The sequence below is a fragment of the Scophthalmus maximus genome, chromosome 1 (assembly GCF_022379125.1).
Source record: "Scophthalmus maximus strain ysfricsl-2021 chromosome 1, ASM2237912v1, whole genome shotgun sequence".
Classification (NCBI taxonomy): domain Eukaryota; kingdom Metazoa; phylum Chordata; class Actinopteri; order Pleuronectiformes; family Scophthalmidae; genus Scophthalmus; species Scophthalmus maximus.
The window spans coordinates 27,385,870-27,404,308 of record NC_061515.1 but is presented as its reverse complement, the minus strand read 5'-3'; the positions used below and the strand labels follow the sequence as shown (position 1 = coordinate 27,404,308).

Sequence of the window (18,439 nt, the reverse complement as noted above, 5' to 3'; positions counted from 1 at the left end):
GTGCGCCAGTTATCTATGAGTTATCAATCACACGTTGCCACAAACCAACCCGAGGCTCGTCTCCAGTTGCTTTGAACATGAATATGAACATTCTCACATTTTTGGAATCACTCAAACAATCCTGATGTCAGCCGTGAGCAGGGAATGTGAACCGACAGAGGCCGTACGGTCCTAACATTAAACGGCAAGCGCCGGGGAAAGATGTCCGAAGCAAATTTTCACGAACATTTCACGGAATTCATTTGTATGAAAACAGTGTGAGACACCTGCAAGGGTTTAATGCAACACAGTAATCCTGCAACAATTGTATTGTTTGTGATTCTTACAAATTGCAGCACCTCCACCAGCCCTTTTCCATTCACATTTGGGGGCTGTAAAAAGAAGAATCTTATTTTCCGTCTGAAATATAATGCAGAGCAGTAAAACAACACTACCCAATAAAACTGACAGATCTGAGTGACTGCGCTTCCCCTCCACGGCCTCAAACGGATCGTTACGAGCCTCGCAAAATGTTTATTTTCAGCGGCACGATTCAGTTGCAGCGGCATCACATTGTACAGGTGATGATTGTATTGCGTTCGCCTCGTGCTTCTTGTGTGCGACTGGCAAAGCTGCCTCCTCCTGCCTTGGCTGCCTTCTCTGGGCGCAGTCAAGTGTAAGTAGGCAAGGGGAACCGACAGCAGCAGAGAGCACGTTCTCCTCCTCCTCCTCCTCCTTCCGCCAAATGTCATTGTGAATAAAATGGAATATAATGCGAGCTGATAAAGTCCGCGTTTCCTCCGATACACCAGATACGCGGCCGTCCAATCGATCCGGGCGTTTGAGTTTTCAGCCTCAAATTGAGTCCACATCGATTGCGCCGCCAGCTATTCTCCTTTTTTGGGAGGAGGACTTGGAATGCCCCGCGGCTGCTTGACAGAAGATCAAGTCTGGAGGAAGAAATATGCTATCCATCTCACAAAACAGCATTTGTTTGCCTGCCAGGGCCTTGAAACCCATTAACACGATTAGGCAGCGCACAATGGCAGCGGTCCCTCTCCTCCCTCCCTCTGTCTCCTTCTCTTTTTTTTTCCCCCTCCCATTTTGTTTCCTTCTCATTTGTCAGTACAATGCAGACATTCAGTGGTTTGTCTGCACCTCTTCTCCTGGGGGGGACCTCGGCGCAGAACCCTCCGAATTCATGCAGGCACTCACACACACACCGGAGCATAAATTAACACAAAAATTAATACATTCATGCCAAAGGCGGACTAACTCTGTCTCACACACACACACACACGCTCCCTTTTGCCTCCAGCCAACCTGCTCTTATGCGCAGGATGTTCTGCACTGATGGAGAGAGAGAAACCAAAACACAAATCAACGAAGGGTTATATAAACACTATTCTGTCATGTAAAAGACTTGTAAACTGCAAAGGGCCGCACAGGCACACAGATGTACAGTGTTCCCATAAACGCTGCTGCGCAGGGCAGAGGAATGTGTGTGTGTGTGTGTGTGTGTGTGTGTGTGTGTGTGTGTGTGTGTGTGTGCATGAACACCACAGGAAACAGAGGGTGAATTGGTTTTTGCTTCAGGCCAGTTGTTTGAGGCAATTTATTCCACTAAAGTTATTGATTTTTGATGTCCAGCATTTATTCAGCAGCGTCCCTTTTTCACATTTGAAAAACACCCAGTGGCAAATGTGAACAGAGGCTGAGTTTGATTTTAAGAAACCCAGAACCTCATCTGAGGCTTTCCTCCTCTTCCTCATCTCGCTCCTCTCATCTCAAACCAGCTCACCTCATCTTCCCTCTCATCTAACATGCTAATCCCCCACCCCCTCTATCCGATCAATAAAATTTAATTGCATCCGTCTTGCATTTTTCAGCACAAGTGCTCAAGGAGTTTAACATGAATGGTGATTCTCATTAAATCTCTCTCTCTATGTCTCCGGTCCTCTCTTGTCTCCCCCCTCCCACCTCTAGGTGCCTACAGATGTTTCTATGGGTCTGTTGGCAGAGCCCCAGGTGGCCATGTTTTGCGGCAAACTCAACATGCACATCAATGTGCAGAGCGGCAAGTGGGAGCCGGACCCCTCCGGCACCAAGAGCTGCATCGGCACCAAGGAGGGCATCCTGCAGTACTGCCAGGAGGTAAAGTGTGTGTGTCAGTGTGTGTGATGCTAGATGAAGCTGCTCACCTTCTGTTCTATACGTATGTACAATTATTAATTTCCCCTGCTGAAGTGTGATATCACACCTTTTGTAATCTGATATGAATGTTAAGTGTATGTAATGTTGTAAAAAGCAACAGCTGGATTAAGGTGTGTTTTTTGGGGTGAGTGGGTGGGTGGGGGGGCAGCAGCAGTGGTAAGAGATGATGTTTCCTCCGAGACCTTCCTCATCAATCATCATAATTTGTTTCATGGCTTCATGGCTTTGGCAACGGCTCTAATTTAGCTGCGTGTGCGTTGATATATGGATTTCTTAAACCATAATTACCCTGTGTTTATTTTTTGTTGAGCAAGAAATAATCCTGCGTGATAAATGTTTACAGTCGTGACATTTTAGTTGTTTTTTTTAACGGGGTCGGATAATTTACATTTTTTCGCCATTAAGCCGACACGCTCGGAGCAAATCGGAAAGTGATGGAGCAGGTAGCGGCGGAGAAAACACACCAAGCAAGACTGGATTAAAATGTACAATTTAACATTGCTGTGTTTGGGCCTGCGAGAATAATCTTCACACAACGCTACTGAGAATTTCTGTCAGTATTATGTGTATCAGGGGGCAGGCGGAGATATTTATTCTCGCTGGGTTTTGGATACACGGTCCGTCCTGAGTGAGCCTCAGAGTCTGCGAGCAGATTTGTTTGTGTTCAACAAAATCCCCAATTTGGCAGAAGCGACATGAGGCCAAAACTCCGCTCAGTGAACAAGCTGCTTACGTCCACATGACCTTTGTTTTAAAGTGAAAGCAAACCAGGTCAAACGCACCAATACCACACACATAGATTGTTTTTATTTTATTTACCGCAGTCTTCTCCAACCACAAAAAAATAATTTAATCGGGGGAAATATTCCAGGAGTTTGTCTTATCACTGCAGAAACACACTCTGGTGGAGAGAAACGATAAAAGGGAGTTGTCTGATAAGCGGAGGTGATGCATAATGCGATTTCTCAGAAGAGCATTTATGGCGGGCTCCGAGCAACATTAGCTCATCTTTCCAGTGTTGCGACAAATAACAAATCCAGCGATAACAAACAAACGCAAAAGAAAAGTCTATCATGGGTCCCCGGAAGCTGACCTTGAGATATCAAAAGGAAAAACAAAGAGATGAAGGCGACGTGAAAACAAGTTTCCTGCTCAAAAGCTGAACAGAAGAACAAAATCCCAGAATAACTAGAAAGAAAGAAAGTCGTTCCTGTGCATGGCGAGAGGCACGAAGATAGAGATAGACGGAGGAGGACGTGTCGTGAAGAAGGATGAGGGGAGAGGTATTCGCAGAGGGATGACACATTGAATGTGTCACGCATGGCTGAGACGAACACAGGGGGGTAAACAAACCCAGAGCCTGCCAAGCAAAAGCAACATCGACGAGCAAGTGCAGTAATGTAAAGACCGGAGGGTCCTCAAATGTTTTCCCACATGTCCCAAAGTGATAAACGTCCTCCACCGAGAGCAAGACGGCCTCAGAGTCCGCGGTCCGGAGGAGGCTCGAGGAAAGAGAACCACTGTAAGAATTCGAAAAGAGCTGCATGGGTTAAAAATACTGAAGTGAACAGTGTAGGAGTAGAACCTGGTCAAGCATATTTTTTGCAAGTGTGTGTAGGACACGCGGAGAGAGCGAGTCCACGATTTTTTGCAATTTGCGGTTCCCACTGTTGAGTAGGTGCTGAAAAGGTTCGAGCTGCTACTGAGAGATGGACAGAGATGGGGAGAGGAAAACCTGTTCTGTTATCTTTCATCTTTGTGATGCTGTGACACCATTATAATATTTATATCTATATTATTATGTTTGTAGGTGTACCCAGAGCTCCAGATCACCAATGTAGTGGAGGCCAACCAGCCAATCAGCATCCAGAACTGGTGCAAGAAGGGCCGCAAGCAGTGTCGCACACACATGCACATCGTTGTGCCCTACCGCTGCCTGGGTGAGTCCAGTCTCTGATTATACAGACTTTTTTTCTCTTTTTTTTGAGAAAGTAGTATTCGTAGATGAGTTACCATGGCAACCAAGGAGTAAGAGAGTCAGCTATGCTCGACTGCCGTTTGCGGTGTCAGTTGAAATATGTCTTGAGTCGCTCAGAAGTTGTTGTTGTGTATGATTTCTAAAAATGGATGTTGTCATTTTTGTTGCTGCTGCAGTCGGAGAGTTTGTGAGTGATGCTCTGCTCGTTCCGGACAAGTGCAAGTTCCTGCACCAGGAGCGCATGGACCAGTGTGAGAGCCACCTGCACTGGCACACTGTAGCCAAGGAGGTGAGCGCACACACAAACGCGCACACACACACACGCACAAACTTCCACAATGGTTAGCATTAATATTGACCGATCTCTATCTCTTTGTCTATTTCCCACCTTTGTCTTCTGTCAGTCCTGCGGAGACCGCACCATGAATCTCCACGACTACGGGATGCTGTTGCCGTGCGGCATCGACCGCTTCCGAGGAGTGGAGTTTGTGTGCTGCCCCGTCGAGACGGAGCGCGACGCCGACAGCGCCGAGCAGGACGCTGACGACTCTGATGTCTGGTGGGGCGGTGCCGAGACCGACTACTCTGACAACAGGTACAAACACACACACACACACACACACATTGAGAGATAAATGAGGGCAAAGGAGCAGCAGAGTAATATATCAGTGTTCAGATGATCATAGATACTGGCACTTTCATTTTCAACATCGACATGAGGATAAAATTTCTGTCCTTGAAAGCAAACTGCAGGTTGGTTATAATTTAGAGTCCCCGTCCTTTCCTCCCTCTCATTCATCCTCTTTGTCTTCCTCATCCCTCTTTTCACTGACACTCTTTCCTTCCCACCATTGATCTTGTTGGCTCCATGTGCCTCAACTTCTCTCCCCTTCCTTCCCTCCCTCTCTCTTCCTCCTCCTCTCCCAGTATGGTGCGGGAGCCCGAGCCAGCAGAGAAGCAAGAGGAAGCCAGGCCATCTGCGGTAGTGCAGGGCGACGAAAAGGAGGAGGAGCAGGAGGTGGTGGCCGAGGAGAAGGACGAGGAAGAAGAAGATGAGGAGGTGGACGACGACCCGCTGGACGACGACCAGGACGGAGATGGAGAAGAGGACGAAGAGGCAATGGACGAAGAGGACGAAGAGGAGGGAGATGACGAGGACATCGTCGACATGCTCGACGACAACGAGGATGCCGACGAGCCCACCACCAATGTTGCCATGACAACCACCACCACCACCACCACCACTGAGTCTGTCGAGGAAGTTGTCAGGGGTGAGGAACATTCCTGATATTTGTGTGTGATTGTGTGTGTGTAGTTTTGCTTTACACCTTCTGTTTTAAACATCGGCACATTTTTATTTGCTTTTTGTTAATGGGGTGTGTGAAGGTCCTTGAAAACCTTGAACATTTTCCAGCCTTTTTAAAAGAAGTGACAACATCTTGAACACAGTAGTCAGATGACGGGTGTTCTTTTTCTTTTTTTATGCCTTGCTAAACACAGTCGAACTTCGTGCTGCTCACCCAATTAATTTCCTACTGTCATTTTCCTTATTGTGCTCATTTGTCATTCCACAGCTCTCATTAGCCACGTCCCATTAGAATCAGAATCGGTTGTTTCAGCTCCTTGTTTTTTCATTTCATTGTTGAATTATTCTTTCATTCACTTCCAGGCAGCAGTGATGATGATGATGATGATGATGATGATGATGATGATGATGCTAACACCTGGTTTCCTTCCCATACCCTGTTTTGTAGCATCAAGCATTTTATTCCTGTAATGTGTCCACTGAGATCTGATGATGCACTTACATATGGTGAGCTAAAGAGACCTTTGTGGCAGCTTTGTGAATGATGACAAGTGTGTGTGTGTGTGTGTGTCCTCCAAGATGTGTGCTGGGCCAATGCAGAGACCGGTCCTTGCCGGGCCATGCTGCCGCGCTGGTACTTTGACCGACAGGAGGGCCGCTGTGCTCAGTTTATCTACGGCGGCTGCGGGGGCAACAGGAATAACTTTGAGTCCGAGGAGTACTGCCTGTCTGTCTGCAGCAGCGTCAGTAAGTCGGCAGCTCGCTGGTCTGAGCCGTTTCCATCTCCAGTTCGTCTTTAACCCTCCTCGCTTTTTTTACTCGCCGTCCTCCTCCCTGAGCTGTCCGCCAGATATTAACCGCCGCTCAAAAGAGCCTTGCTTCCTTACGTGTGCTACTCCTCTAGACGTTCCCTACCTGTCACCTCTCTTTCCTGCCTAACGTTGACCCTTTTCCTCACCGCCTGTGTGTGTGTGTGTGTGTGTGTGTGTGTGTGTGTGTGTGTGTGTGTGTGTGTGTGGTTTTTGTTTGCAACAAAACATTAACATAGAACTATTGAAGCCGCCCCCCCCAAAATCAGCATGTTTTTACATCCAGGTCAGTCTGTAGGTGGAATCCTTCAGTGGTACCTAAGTACTTTACTTCAGTTCATTTCTGAGTTACTTATTTTACTTTGAGAAACACTGGACCTGGTTTTGTTTTGAAAGATGTAGAAGTGTTTTAGCAGTTGCCATTTTCCAGCCAAGACAAATGATAGAGACAAGTTATACTTCAGAGTCCGCGCTTAGCTTTGGTGTTTCTGAAAATCCGATTGAGATTGAATTAATTTATCCCTATTAGAAATAAAGTAGTGAAACACGATGCCAACAGCTGCATGTTCCAATAACAGTGGTTAGATACAAAGGATTCATTTCCACGGACAATTTGCTTCAGAGGCTGACATTTTTTTCTTCTTACATTACCATGGTAACGCTGCTGTTGCGCAATAGAGCATGTATAATAACTATGATAATATCTGCGATTACAGTTGTTTCACGGGCATCATCCTATACATTTACGTGAGCGTGAACACGAGCTGTATAAACCAGCCAGGCAGGATTTTATTTTTTCGCAGTAATCCTCACCTGGCTGCACATTATCCTTCTCCGTCCTTGCTTACATTATTTGCGTCCTCGTCACTGAGGAAAAACGCGTTTTATTTCAATTCATTCAATCGACTTAAATCTGGCTGTCGAATTAGCCTGCCGCGATTTTGAAACACGTTTCCTGTAGGCAACGAGTGTTTACCTGCCTTCTGTATCACATTGTGATGGTTGATGAGTGGCAGCAGTGAAAACGGGGCATGCACACTGTAATTTATTTATACCTAATAATGGAGACTTCTCTCTCTGTTGAGCTTGACATGATCATTCAGTCACAAACTGAGCTTTTTGGATTTTAAATAGTTACTCACTCGTGGACTGACAACCTGTTTTCCCCCCCCGGCGTTGTCTTTTTTCATTGCCAGGTGTGTTTGTGTGTGTGTGTGCGTTTGTGTGTGCGCTCACAGATGAGGGCTGCGTGTTATAGTGGGGGTTTTGCGAACCACCCTCAATATGTGTGTGTGTGTGTGTGTGTGTGTGTGTGTGTGTGTGTGTGTGTGTGTGTGTGTGTGTGTGTGCATCTCAGCCACAAAGTGCACGATCTGCCCTGCAGCAAAATGGAGTCATGCTCCATCTCCACTTCCCTATATTTTTTGATCTAATTTTATCCACAGTGTGTGTTTTGAGAGTGTAAGTATGTGTGTTTATGAGCATGAGTGTGTGTGTGTGTGTGTTTTGATATGGGATTACTGCTCTGCTGAGCATAGTGGAGGTGAAAAAGTGCTGCAGTGTCCACCCCCGTAACAACACACACACACACACACACACACACACACACACACACACACTGGGCCTCGTGCTAAACGTTTTTGTGATTTTTGGGAGGTGGATGTGATTTCATCTGTGGTGCCCAGAGCATTGAAAGATGACACTGATTCCCTTGTTGCTCGCGATAACACAGTGTGTTCTGGGGTTTCGGACGGTCATTCTGAAAATACATGCCGCCGTTGAATTTGTAATTTTCCACTGCTCTGCGCGCCACAAACTGACCTCCGTTATGCTGACATGGCGGCATAAATCTCGGGGGCAGACGTCTCTAGCCCCGCGTGAACTAAAACCGTCTTCATGATACTACTAGCGAGCTTTATTCTGGGTTTGTTTGTAATTTGCGTGGTCTAATCCTTTAAATGATTTCGATGAACACAGACGAACACAACACTCGGCTCAGGTCAGAGTGAAAAAAAACACCTCTGTTGTTTTTGTGTCCTGTGCAGTCAGGCAGTCTCCCCAGACATAACCAATTTCACATGACGTGCGTCCTTCACGCTTACACACACTCCAATTCTCTCACACACACACACACACACACACACACACACACACACACACACACACACACACACACACACACACACACACACACACAAGCAACCACTTTTAATAGCACACTTATAATAAAAAGATAATCAACTTTCCCTCTGATTTAAAACTACGTTTCACGCGGTCTAATAAGATGATCCACTTGGCTGGTAAGTCGACCTCGGTTCCGTCTGCGGCGTCTGAGCCCACAGCCTCAGTGTTTTTTGGCAGCAGAGCCCCGTCATGCGGTGAATGAAGTTATATAAATGAGAGAGGGGATTTGTGTCTTTCCTACAAAGGGACAGCCGGTCATCTGAGGCTTTCACTTGTCTGCTTTTGGAAGGTGCTACTATCTTATCGTCTTCCTCTCTCGCTCGCTCTCACACTAACCCTTTTAACCCATTTCGGGGCATTTGTGTTTGTGTTCCCGACCAAACTATATAAACGTCTGCATTTTAAAAAAGATGCTCCGGCGAAAAAGCTTTTCACCTCCCCGCCTCCTCTCGTTCTCCCTCTGCTTCCGTTTCCTGCAGTACCCACAGCCACGCCCAGCTCCCCCGACGCCGTGGACCACTACCTGGAGACGCCCACCGACGAAAACGAACACGCCCACTTCCAGAAGGCCAAGGAGAGCCTGGAGGCCAAGCACCGCGAGAGGATGTCCCAGGTGAAAAATGTTCTTCTGCTGTTGATGGTTTAAAGCCGATCAGCAGTCCACACACGTGTCGCCGAAGAAGAGCGACGGCGGAGAACAGAGAGGAGGCTTTTTTCTTTGGAGCAGGAAGAGGACAAAGACATTTCTATGAATAGAATATGGGGAGAAAAAGAGGTGTGGCAAACAAAACGAATAGGTGCGTTTGTTAATCCCTCCCGGGGTAAGCTGGCTGAGCCATTTCAACTTTAATTGTATTCTTTAATCAAGCGGCTCGCTCTCCGGCGGAGGGCCAGATGGTCCACAGCAGCAGCACAGTTTTCAGAGCTCCAGACTCGAAAACACTCACAACCTTGCGTGGCATTTAGAGCGCCCTTTCCTTTTTCTTCTTTCTGCCAGAGTTTGTGCACCACTCTGGTTTGGTTTCTTTTGTTTTGCTCGGGGAGTCACAGGCGCAGCATCGTCTGATTTCACACACTTGACTTCACCCTTACAGAGACTGTTAGGTCGTGTCTTTAGAGGCCTGAGAAGAAGAAAAAAATCCCCAGTGAGTCAGAGAGGATGGAACTGAGGGATTTTTCTGAAGGAGAAACCAAACCAAAAAGGGAACAGAAACTGTTGAGCTTAGACTTTTACTGTCTTTAACGCTTTGACGTAGAATATAAAGCCTCAATATGATTGACAAAGCAGGAAAAAGGGTCCTTATATCAACACTCACAGTCTGAAAGAATCTAATATTTGCCTTCATGTATAATGTCACGTTTCCTTCCATTTAGACAGCTGTCAAAAAAAAGATCAGATCAGATCCCTGGCACAAAGAGAAAATTAGATGTTTCGCTGGAGTGTAAAAATCAAGCTGCGATGGAACGAGTGAAGAGATGAGGTTGATTGACAAGTCTAATGAATGTTTTTCCTTCATTTTCTTTTCTTGTGCTCAGGTGATGAGAGAGTGGGAGGAGGCCGAGAGGGAGGCCAAGAATCTTCCACGTGCCGACAAGAAGGCTGTCATCCAGGTAAGACATGCCTAAGCTGTACAATATTATATTCAAAACCACCCACGTTTCTTTTCCTGTGCGATTTCATTGCCCCGTGTGGCGTGTGTGTGCCGGCAGCGTTTCCAGGAGAAGGTGGAGGCGCTGGAGCAGGAGGCGGCCAGCGAACGCCAGCAGCTGGTGGAGACCCACATGGCCCGGGTGGAGGCTCTGCTCAACGATCGCCGTCGCCTGGCTCTGGAGAGCTACCTGACCGCCCTGCAGCAGGACCCGCCGAGGGTACGCCCCACACACCTCTCCTGTGGCCGATGCAGGAGTCTGATGCAAAGCCCCTTTAAATTGTTACTGTCGCAAGAGTCTTGTCTTTTGTCTATGCGAGAACACGAAAGTTTGCAAATGCTGCTCTTCCCAGACATCACTGAATGCCCCGAAACTTTCCCCGTAGAATGTGAACGTATATCTCACTCGGACGGTCTCCTGCTACATTCGTCATACGTGAAGGGCAGCCGTCCCCATAATTGGGTTCATGTCTGCAAAACTAATTACAGCTTCAGCTGATTCGTTCTCCGATCCAGACTTTAAATATATATGAATGCATCACGCTGTCCCATTTGTCTTGTCCGCTCCTCGCCCATTTGCAGCCCCGTCACGTCTTCAGCCTGTTGAAGAAGTACGTGCGCGCCGAGCAGAAGGACAGGCAGCACACCCTCAAACACTTTGAGCACGTCCGCATGGTGGACCCCAAGAAGGCAGCCCAGATTAGACCTCAGGTAATTTACACACCTACACGCAATACGATTCTGCTTCTGCCATATACACACAGCACAAAAACATAATGTCTGCGATAGGTGCTGACCCACCTGCGTGTCATCGAGGAGCGTATGAACCAGTCTCTGGGACTTCTCTACAAGGTGCCCGGCGTGGCCGACGATATCCAGGACCAAGTCGGTGAGTTTGACGTTTCGACTCTTTGAGACGCTCACGTTGATCAAAAGTAGAATCCAGAAATTAAAAGGCCAAAAAAAGGCACAGCCTTTACAATCTCAAGGCAAGCGAAATGGAGCAATAGAATCCAAAGTGAGAAAGATGCAAGGGCCGTTGGTAGAGACGTGAAAATAAGAATCTTTCATAATATCACGACACTCCATCTTGTTCATATGAATGTTGGATGTCTGTCACATTCACTGTATTGACTGCTGACCCCTGGCACCAGAGAGATGCGGAGGAAGACGCTCTGTCCTGGTTCTGCTACATGTGACAGATAAAGAAATGCTCCGAATTCCAGCCCCACGGAAATACATTCTATTTGTTGATAAGGGCATCAGAGCCATTTGTCCTAATCCCTGTGTTCAGAGTCAAATGAAACTGTTTGCCTGGAAGATAAATCCCCTTGCCCTCCTCCCCTCCTCCTCCCGTCCTCCCCGACGTCCCTGCATTTGTTAGGTTTTCGGTGGGTTTTTGGGTTTATTGCGGTTGCGTGCGTCACACAGCCATCTGTGTCTCTGTCTTGGAGGCCGTCACAGTCTGTGCTGCCCGGCAAAACACACACACACACATACACACACACACACACACACACACACACACTCGGGAACAAACATACTCAGAATAAAAGGCAACATTCAGCCACTGCTAGGCACCAGGTCTAGTAAAAAAGAAAAATGGGCTAAGCATTTCTTTGAGGCTTTATTTTCATGGGTCAATGCATAGAATAAGTAGAAATATAAACACACTGGCAACTGTAAGAAATTATTCTAGTTTCCAATTTGAAAGTACATCCTCTTATGTCCTCACCTCTCTCCTTCCTTCCTGCATCCTCGTCCTCGTCCACACAGAGCTCCTGCAGAGGGAGCAGGCGGAGATGGCCCAGCAGCTGGCCAACCTGCAGACGGACGTGAGGGTGAGCTACGGCAACGACGCCCTGATGCCCGACCAGGAGCTGGGAGATGGACAGACGGACTTTTTGCCCCAGGAAGACACTCTTGGCCTGGCCGGAGTCGGCTTCATCCACCCCGAGAGCTTCAACCAGCCCAACACCGAGAACCAGGGTATAAACATCATCTAAGAGCAGCAGCTACATTTAAGTTTATTAAAATACAAGCTACAAGGGTATAAGCTTTCTTTTTTTGGCCTTGTAAGACAATGTGGTATGACTGAATTTGAGTTTTTTAATTCCTCATAGATTATTTAACTAGGACTTTTTGTTACAATCCCTGTAGTCAACGCTTTACTTACCAGAGTGCAGTTATTCTTGGCAATAGCCAAGAATGTCTGATTGGTGTTTTGTCCCTCCCTAAGGATTCAGCACTTTACTTACCTGAGTGTAGTTGTTTTTGCAGAGACCACCAGACAGAGTTTTTGTTCCTCAAAATGATTCAAAGTTAAAATTCTCTCTCTCCCTCTCTTCCTCTAGTCGAGCCAGTGGACTCTCGCCCTAACCTTGACAGAGGCATCCCCACACGGCCAGGTAGGTTATATAGTTGAAAAAGTTATCCTAGTATTTAGATAATATAATGCCACTTATGCCACAATAAGGCACATATTATGCGATTGTCTTTGTCACTCCCTGTCTACCAGGTTGCTATGCGACAAAAATCCTTCAGATCTCTTAAGGGTGTTTGCTTACTTATGTGTAAAAATGACTCTTGAATAAGAAATGAAACCTCTGGAGGCCGTGGGGTCATATGTCGTAAACATCAGATTGAATTATACATTTTCAAAAAGCTCACCTCTTCAGATTCCGTCCAAAACTTTTTGAGTTAAGTCAGGAAAATACGTTTCCGGCATCTCGCCCTTCATTTGCACACTGCCGACTGTGCGGTGTGATCCAGCTGCAGGGTCTCTGCACACTGCTGTATTCATCCCACGCTGCTGTGACACCCGGCACTCCTGCACGCTGTCCATCCTGCTCGAGCGAGCGAGTTAGATTTCAGCAAGTTTGTGTGTGTGTGTGTGTGTGTGTGTGTGTGTGTGTGTGTGAGGATGAGGATGAGAAAGCGGCTGAGTGTCACCATCCATAATGGATAGCACTTTTCCTTTTTCGCTCGCCAGTGACTGGAATGAAGATGGAGGCTTTCCCCGAGCTGCGGATGGAGACGGAGGACAGACAGAGCACTGAATACGAAGTTCACCACCAGAAACTGGTAAACCAGGGCACACAGACTGACACACCAACACAGAGACCAGCTCACTCTGCTGGAAAGAGACATGCAGACTCACGAAGGCTGATTAAAAAACAGAGACATAGACAGGGATGTTTGCACTAGGCCCCCTCCCACCCACAAGTACACACACACACACACACACACTCACACACACAAGTCCGGTCCATGATTCCACTTTGTCCTCCTCGTAAACTCCCAAGGTTGTCACCATGGAGACAGGTGTCCATGGAGACAGCCGTGATCATGTGTGCGTCATGCTTGCCTGCTTTTCACTCACGGTCGTCTGATCAGAGTTATGTTTTTTTCTGTGCAGTTGATATTTGTGAGTGGCCACAGGTTTATTGTACTGAGAGAGTAACAAGGCTCCAACCCAGTTCTGCATTCATTCTTTAATCTCATCCAATATTGTAATTCCAGCACACAAAGAAAAAAACCTCAATCCATCCTCAGTCAAAATATAATCCACGTACTTTATCCCTTTCACCCAAAGGCTTTAATCCCCTTAATCCCTACATTTTATTACATATCACATTTCTTATATTCACAAGGAGCAGTGGGTGTAAGAGTCTGCCCCCTTAACTCAGCCTCTTAATTTGATATTCACTCTTACCCCCCACCAGCGTCCCGTAGGATTATTGTGGAGGATGCTGCTCACTCGCCCTGAAATTAAATCCCCACTCGCTGACACATGCTGGGGTGTTAAAATGTCACCATGCCTCAGCGATGTTATGGAGGTTTGTGCCGGTTGACACCAAGTGTCGAGACGGGTGGAGATATCAGGGCCTGATTTCCTCCTTCCTCCACAGAGGAAGCGGAAGCCTCTATTTGGTGTCAGGAATTTCTTAAAAGCGTGTGTGTTAGTGTTGTTTGTGTTGGATCAACGCTTCCTCGCTGCTTTCTTTAAATCACCTGCGAGGCACAGGAGGAGAGGTCCCCACCAGGAAATGACTCCTCGGATAGAAGTCGTCTGACAGTATTTGTCATGTCGATGTGTTTTCATGTGTTTTGTCTTCAGCACATCGGTTATTTTTCGAGATTAATTCGACTCTGTAATGACACAAATTTAAAAATAGATGCATCAAAGTGGCTCAAAACCTAAAACTACACACATCCTTCAGCAGTGTCACAAGAAACAACGCTGTGTAAAGCGTAGACAAATCCCATTACATCATAAATCATCAGGGTGTAACTCTGATTGTGATTGGTCATTGCCGCGTGACTGACAGCTCACCTGCCCGCTGTCCGCCCTTCAAATTCCCCCACAGGTCTTCTTCGCCGAGGACGTGGGCTCCAACAAGGGCGCCATCATCGGCCTGATGGTCGGAGGGGTCGTCATAGCGACCGTGATCGTCATCACCCTGGTGATGCTGAGGAAGAAGCAGTACACGTCCATCCACCACGGAGTCATCGAGGTGAGAAACGGCTGACCTGTGAGTTTTGTGTGTGCGCTGTGCGCAAGCTGCTCCGCGCGGCGGCCAATCTGGCGAGCGCTGGCGACACTGTGCGCGCACGTGCTGCCTCAAGCTGTCTGTCAGGTGTTGCACTCGTACGGGTGTTCGTTGAGATACAATATTAGAAAAAGAATGCAGAGCAGGAATGTTACATGAAAAAAAAACCCTCAGAAAATATAATAAGATTAATGCCTGTTACAAATGAATTTCCTTCTTTGCTTTTCTAAATATTTTTCTTTTATCATTTCAAAACCTTCCCTAGCTGTTAGGAAATCGTGTCAGCCTCGTTATTTTTTGTCAATTACTTTCATCCAGGAAGTTAGTTTTGCTAGTGCAGATTCTTCTCTACTTGCACTTACACACTATGTGCGTGTTTGTTTGTGTGTGTGTGTGTGTGTGTGTGTGTGCTGCCCCTCACCCCCTCCTCCCTCTGGCTCTCCTCCAGGTGGATGCTGCCGTCACCCCCGAGGAGCGCCACCTGTCCAAGATGCAGCAGAACGGTTACGAGAACCCCACCTATAAGTTCTTTGAGCAGATGAATTGAGGAGAATGTCACGTTTACACACACACACACACACACATACACACACACACACACACACACACGCTCATAAACACACACACTCATAAACACACACACTCAAACATTTTCCTTCCCACACATCACTCACCTCTCCTCCCCTCCCACCCCCCCTCCCGACTAGTCCCACGTCTCCAATAAGGCGGCCGAGATCATAGAGTGACTGAAATAGTCCGTTACGAGTGACTGTAGTCTGGGTTTTCTTTCAGACTTGCCTGGGCGGACGCCAGTTTGCACCGAGTTCGTTCACTTTATTGGAGGAAGTAGCCTTTTAATTTAAGAAAGGGTGGGGGGGTTTAAATATGTCGCTCCGTCTGGGCCTGCTGGTGTATAGAAAGAGGCCCCGCCCAGTGCATTGCAAACAAACCCACCCATGGGGGAAGGAAGCGGGTTCTCTCCACACTGATTCAGGGCCAGTGTATAGTTGGGGTTGTTTTTTTTTGTTTTAGTGTTTTTTTGCTGGCTTGGGGAAGTTTAAGGTGTTGACTTGTGTAGGCGAAATCTGACCACTGATCAGTCGGACAAGAGGCGCACGCTGACCTGGGCCTCGTTTACAGGAGCTGCTTAGCATGTAGGTGACTCATCAGATCATTCGTTTGTTTCCATCATATTCTCTGTAATGAAATATAGGTTTTTAAATCCAGCATCATCTCTTTTTGTAAACGAGGCCCAGTGATTCTCCTCCTACTGCACCACCACTGCACTCACTCTACAGTCTACACTGGAGTATAAGTGAACCTCCTCCTCCCCTCCTCCCCTCCCTCCCTCCCTCCTCTTTTCTTTGTGCATTCTTACGACAGCTGGGCTGTGTTAAGCCACACGAGGCTCTTAAGGATATTTGGAGATTGCTAATGATGATGAATTATGTTGATGACGACAACGACGGTAATTCCTACGTATTTCTGAATGAGTTGTTTTTGATTTAGAGTTTTTTCTCTTATCGTTTCCAGTTTTGTTTTTCAAAAAAGAATGAAAAAATAAAAAATCAGCCAATGTAAAGTCCTTTTTTTAAATTGCGTGTAATGTTACTGAAGTAATGCTCAAGTCTTAGCTGTTCCTATGTAGTGCATGACAACGGGATTTGGAAAAAAAAGATCTTAAGGCTGCTCTCTCTCTCTCTCTCTCTCTCTCTCGAGATCCTTTCTCACATATAGATTGTCATTCTAGCAAGATTGTACATTTAGTATCTTCTCGTGATCACGTGACTTCAAACAAATGATGAAGAATATATATGAATCTAGATGATCAGGCTCTGCTTTGATATCATGTAAACTACACATTTAAAAGAGATCTGTGATTTTGGAATTTAAGTGTGTTTGTCATTTCTTTAAAAAAAAGAAGAAAAAAAAAGGTCTTTTCATGCTACGTTCCTGAAGCTACAGGAGAGGGGTGGGGGATGGCTTTTTCTGTTTGCATATTGTTCTCACTCACTGAAAAATATTGTGTTCAAAATCCTCATGCATCTGCGCTTTCAGAAATCACCCTATTTAATTTTTGCTTTTTTTTATCCATGTTTCTGTGTTTTTTGAAAAGGGCTTGTCACGGGGGTGAAGGTTACACGGAGAGCTGGAAAAATTGCGAAGCGGTTGGGATGGGTGAGGGGTTGTCTCTGCGTCCGCGTGTTTTGTCATTTTCCGTCTGGTGTTTCGTCCGGTTGCACGTCAACGCTGTTTCTTTTCTGTTTTTTTTTTCTTCTTATCATTTCTGCTTTCTGTTGATAAAACAGGTGAATTGCTGAGAGGAGGAAGGAGGAGGAAGGAGGAGGGCGAGGTAGAGAGGAAATGACTTGCAGTTCCGGATGGATAGCCAGCCAGGCAGGCAGTCTGTGTATATAATGGATTTTCACTTCCCCCAGCACCTCCCTTCCCCTCCCCTCCCCTTCCTCCTTCGCCTTCCCTTCACTTCAGGCGATGCTCCTCACCTCTCTGCCATCAACGCACACTCGGCTCCTCGCAGGCACAGAACTGGAGTCCGTATATAGGTAATAGGCGTTCACCGTAAAAAGAGAGAGCCCAGAGCGAGTCGGGGTTGAAAGCAGAGGATCAGATATTGGTCTGAGGTAAATCCCCCCCTCCCTTTGTTCATCTTCATACAGTCAGCTCACGTGACAGATTAGTCCCCATCCCAACATTACACAAAGAAATACAGTGTGACCTCTCACTCTGTTTGTGCGGCTGATGGCGAGTAAGATCTGTGCAGAGACATGGAGGCTGCAGCGAGGCGGGCCGGTGGTGTTCGGAGGGTGCTCGTGTCGTGAGAAGCCCGACAGAGGGCAGTAGAGTAGAGGAGGAAGCAGGATTTTCTTTCCATCTTCTTTTCTTTCTCTGTGGGTAATATATTGTTTTTTGTTTTCCACTGTGTAATATTGTGCAGGCCATTTGCATTGACTGGGAAAACGCTTTCTACACTGTATTCCATAATAAAGTTTTGAATGTACATACAGATGTCTTTGTGGGTTTTTTTTTTCTTCCTTTCATTACAACCAAATGCCCTGAACGCATCAAAAGTCCACAACGCCATGACACCACCTCCACCATGCTTCATGTAGTAGCATACATACGTGTTCCTACCGTGTAACGTTGTAATACAAGAATATGCACACATAGCCTTGTTTATTTTTTCTTATTTGTTTTTTGATTGTTAACTGTCAAAGGGACATGATGATGTCATGTCGCTTTGACATGAGCATGCCTTCATCACAATGATGTCGTGCTCCTTTTGATTTTTTGGCACCTTTGATTGTTACAAATTAAGTGTACAAATCAGTCATCTCACTGATCAGAATGTAGAAAGTTCTTTGATACAAGTCTGAGTCTGATCGAGTAACGAATCAACAATCCACAATGGCCAGACCAAGTCTCTGGGAAATTAAAAATAAATTCGAGCAGAAGCAGCAGAAGGCCAAGGCCAAAAACTTGAGACATGTCTGCGGCCTATCAAGGCGGAAAGTACAGGCGTGCATGCCCGATATTGATCAGCCATTGATTGCAAATTGAGAGGCAGAATTATCAATTTGAAAATACAACATAAAGACAGCGCAAAAGTTCAGGCAGGAATAGCATGATGAGTTGGCATCCTGAAAAGAAAGCTTGTTTTCCACGAAAGGGTCCAGAAGAAGCATTACTGTGCCACGAGAAAACTGAAAGAGGAGCAATGCAGAGCAAAGGAGCAGCTGGATAAGACC

The 18,439-nt window shown here is 46.5% G+C and overlaps 1 protein-coding gene and 1 long non-coding RNA gene across 7 annotated transcripts in view; one reads left to right on the top strand and one right to left on the bottom strand.

Moving 5' to 3' along the window:
- The window catches only part of appa (amyloid beta (A4) precursor protein a), a 33,198-nt gene extending 15,507 nt beyond the window's left edge, over positions 1 to 17,691 (top strand). The window contains exons 2-17 of one of the 2 annotated variants that reach the window (XM_047330780.1): positions 1,966 to 2,133; positions 4,004 to 4,133; positions 4,348 to 4,460; positions 4,576 to 4,766; positions 5,099 to 5,442; positions 6,057 to 6,224; positions 8,950 to 9,083; positions 10,007 to 10,081; positions 10,181 to 10,339; positions 10,702 to 10,830; positions 10,909 to 11,008; positions 11,896 to 12,108; positions 12,474 to 12,527; positions 13,112 to 13,203; positions 14,490 to 14,636; positions 15,121 to 17,691. In XM_047330780.1, coding sequence (XP_047186736.1) covers positions 1,966 to 2,133; positions 4,004 to 4,133; positions 4,348 to 4,460; positions 4,576 to 4,766; positions 5,099 to 5,442; positions 6,057 to 6,224; positions 8,950 to 9,083; positions 10,007 to 10,081; positions 10,181 to 10,339; positions 10,702 to 10,830; positions 10,909 to 11,008; positions 11,896 to 12,108; positions 12,474 to 12,527; positions 13,112 to 13,203; positions 14,490 to 14,636; positions 15,121 to 15,219 — 2,316 coding nt within the window. In that variant the 3' untranslated portion in view covers positions 15,220 to 17,691. The remainder of the gene's footprint in view (positions 1 to 1,965; positions 2,134 to 4,003; positions 4,134 to 4,347; positions 4,461 to 4,575; positions 4,767 to 5,098; positions 5,443 to 6,056; positions 6,225 to 8,949; positions 9,084 to 10,006; positions 10,082 to 10,180; positions 10,340 to 10,701; positions 10,831 to 10,908; positions 11,009 to 11,895; positions 12,109 to 12,473; positions 12,528 to 13,111; positions 13,204 to 14,489; positions 14,637 to 15,120) is intronic. The other variant, XM_047330781.1, reaches the window with a different exon arrangement.
- Positions 1 to 18,439, bottom strand: part of LOC118301237 — a 1,055,945-nt gene that overhangs the window by 539,172 nt on the left and 498,334 nt on the right. The gene's annotated exons all lie outside the window — the stretch shown is intronic.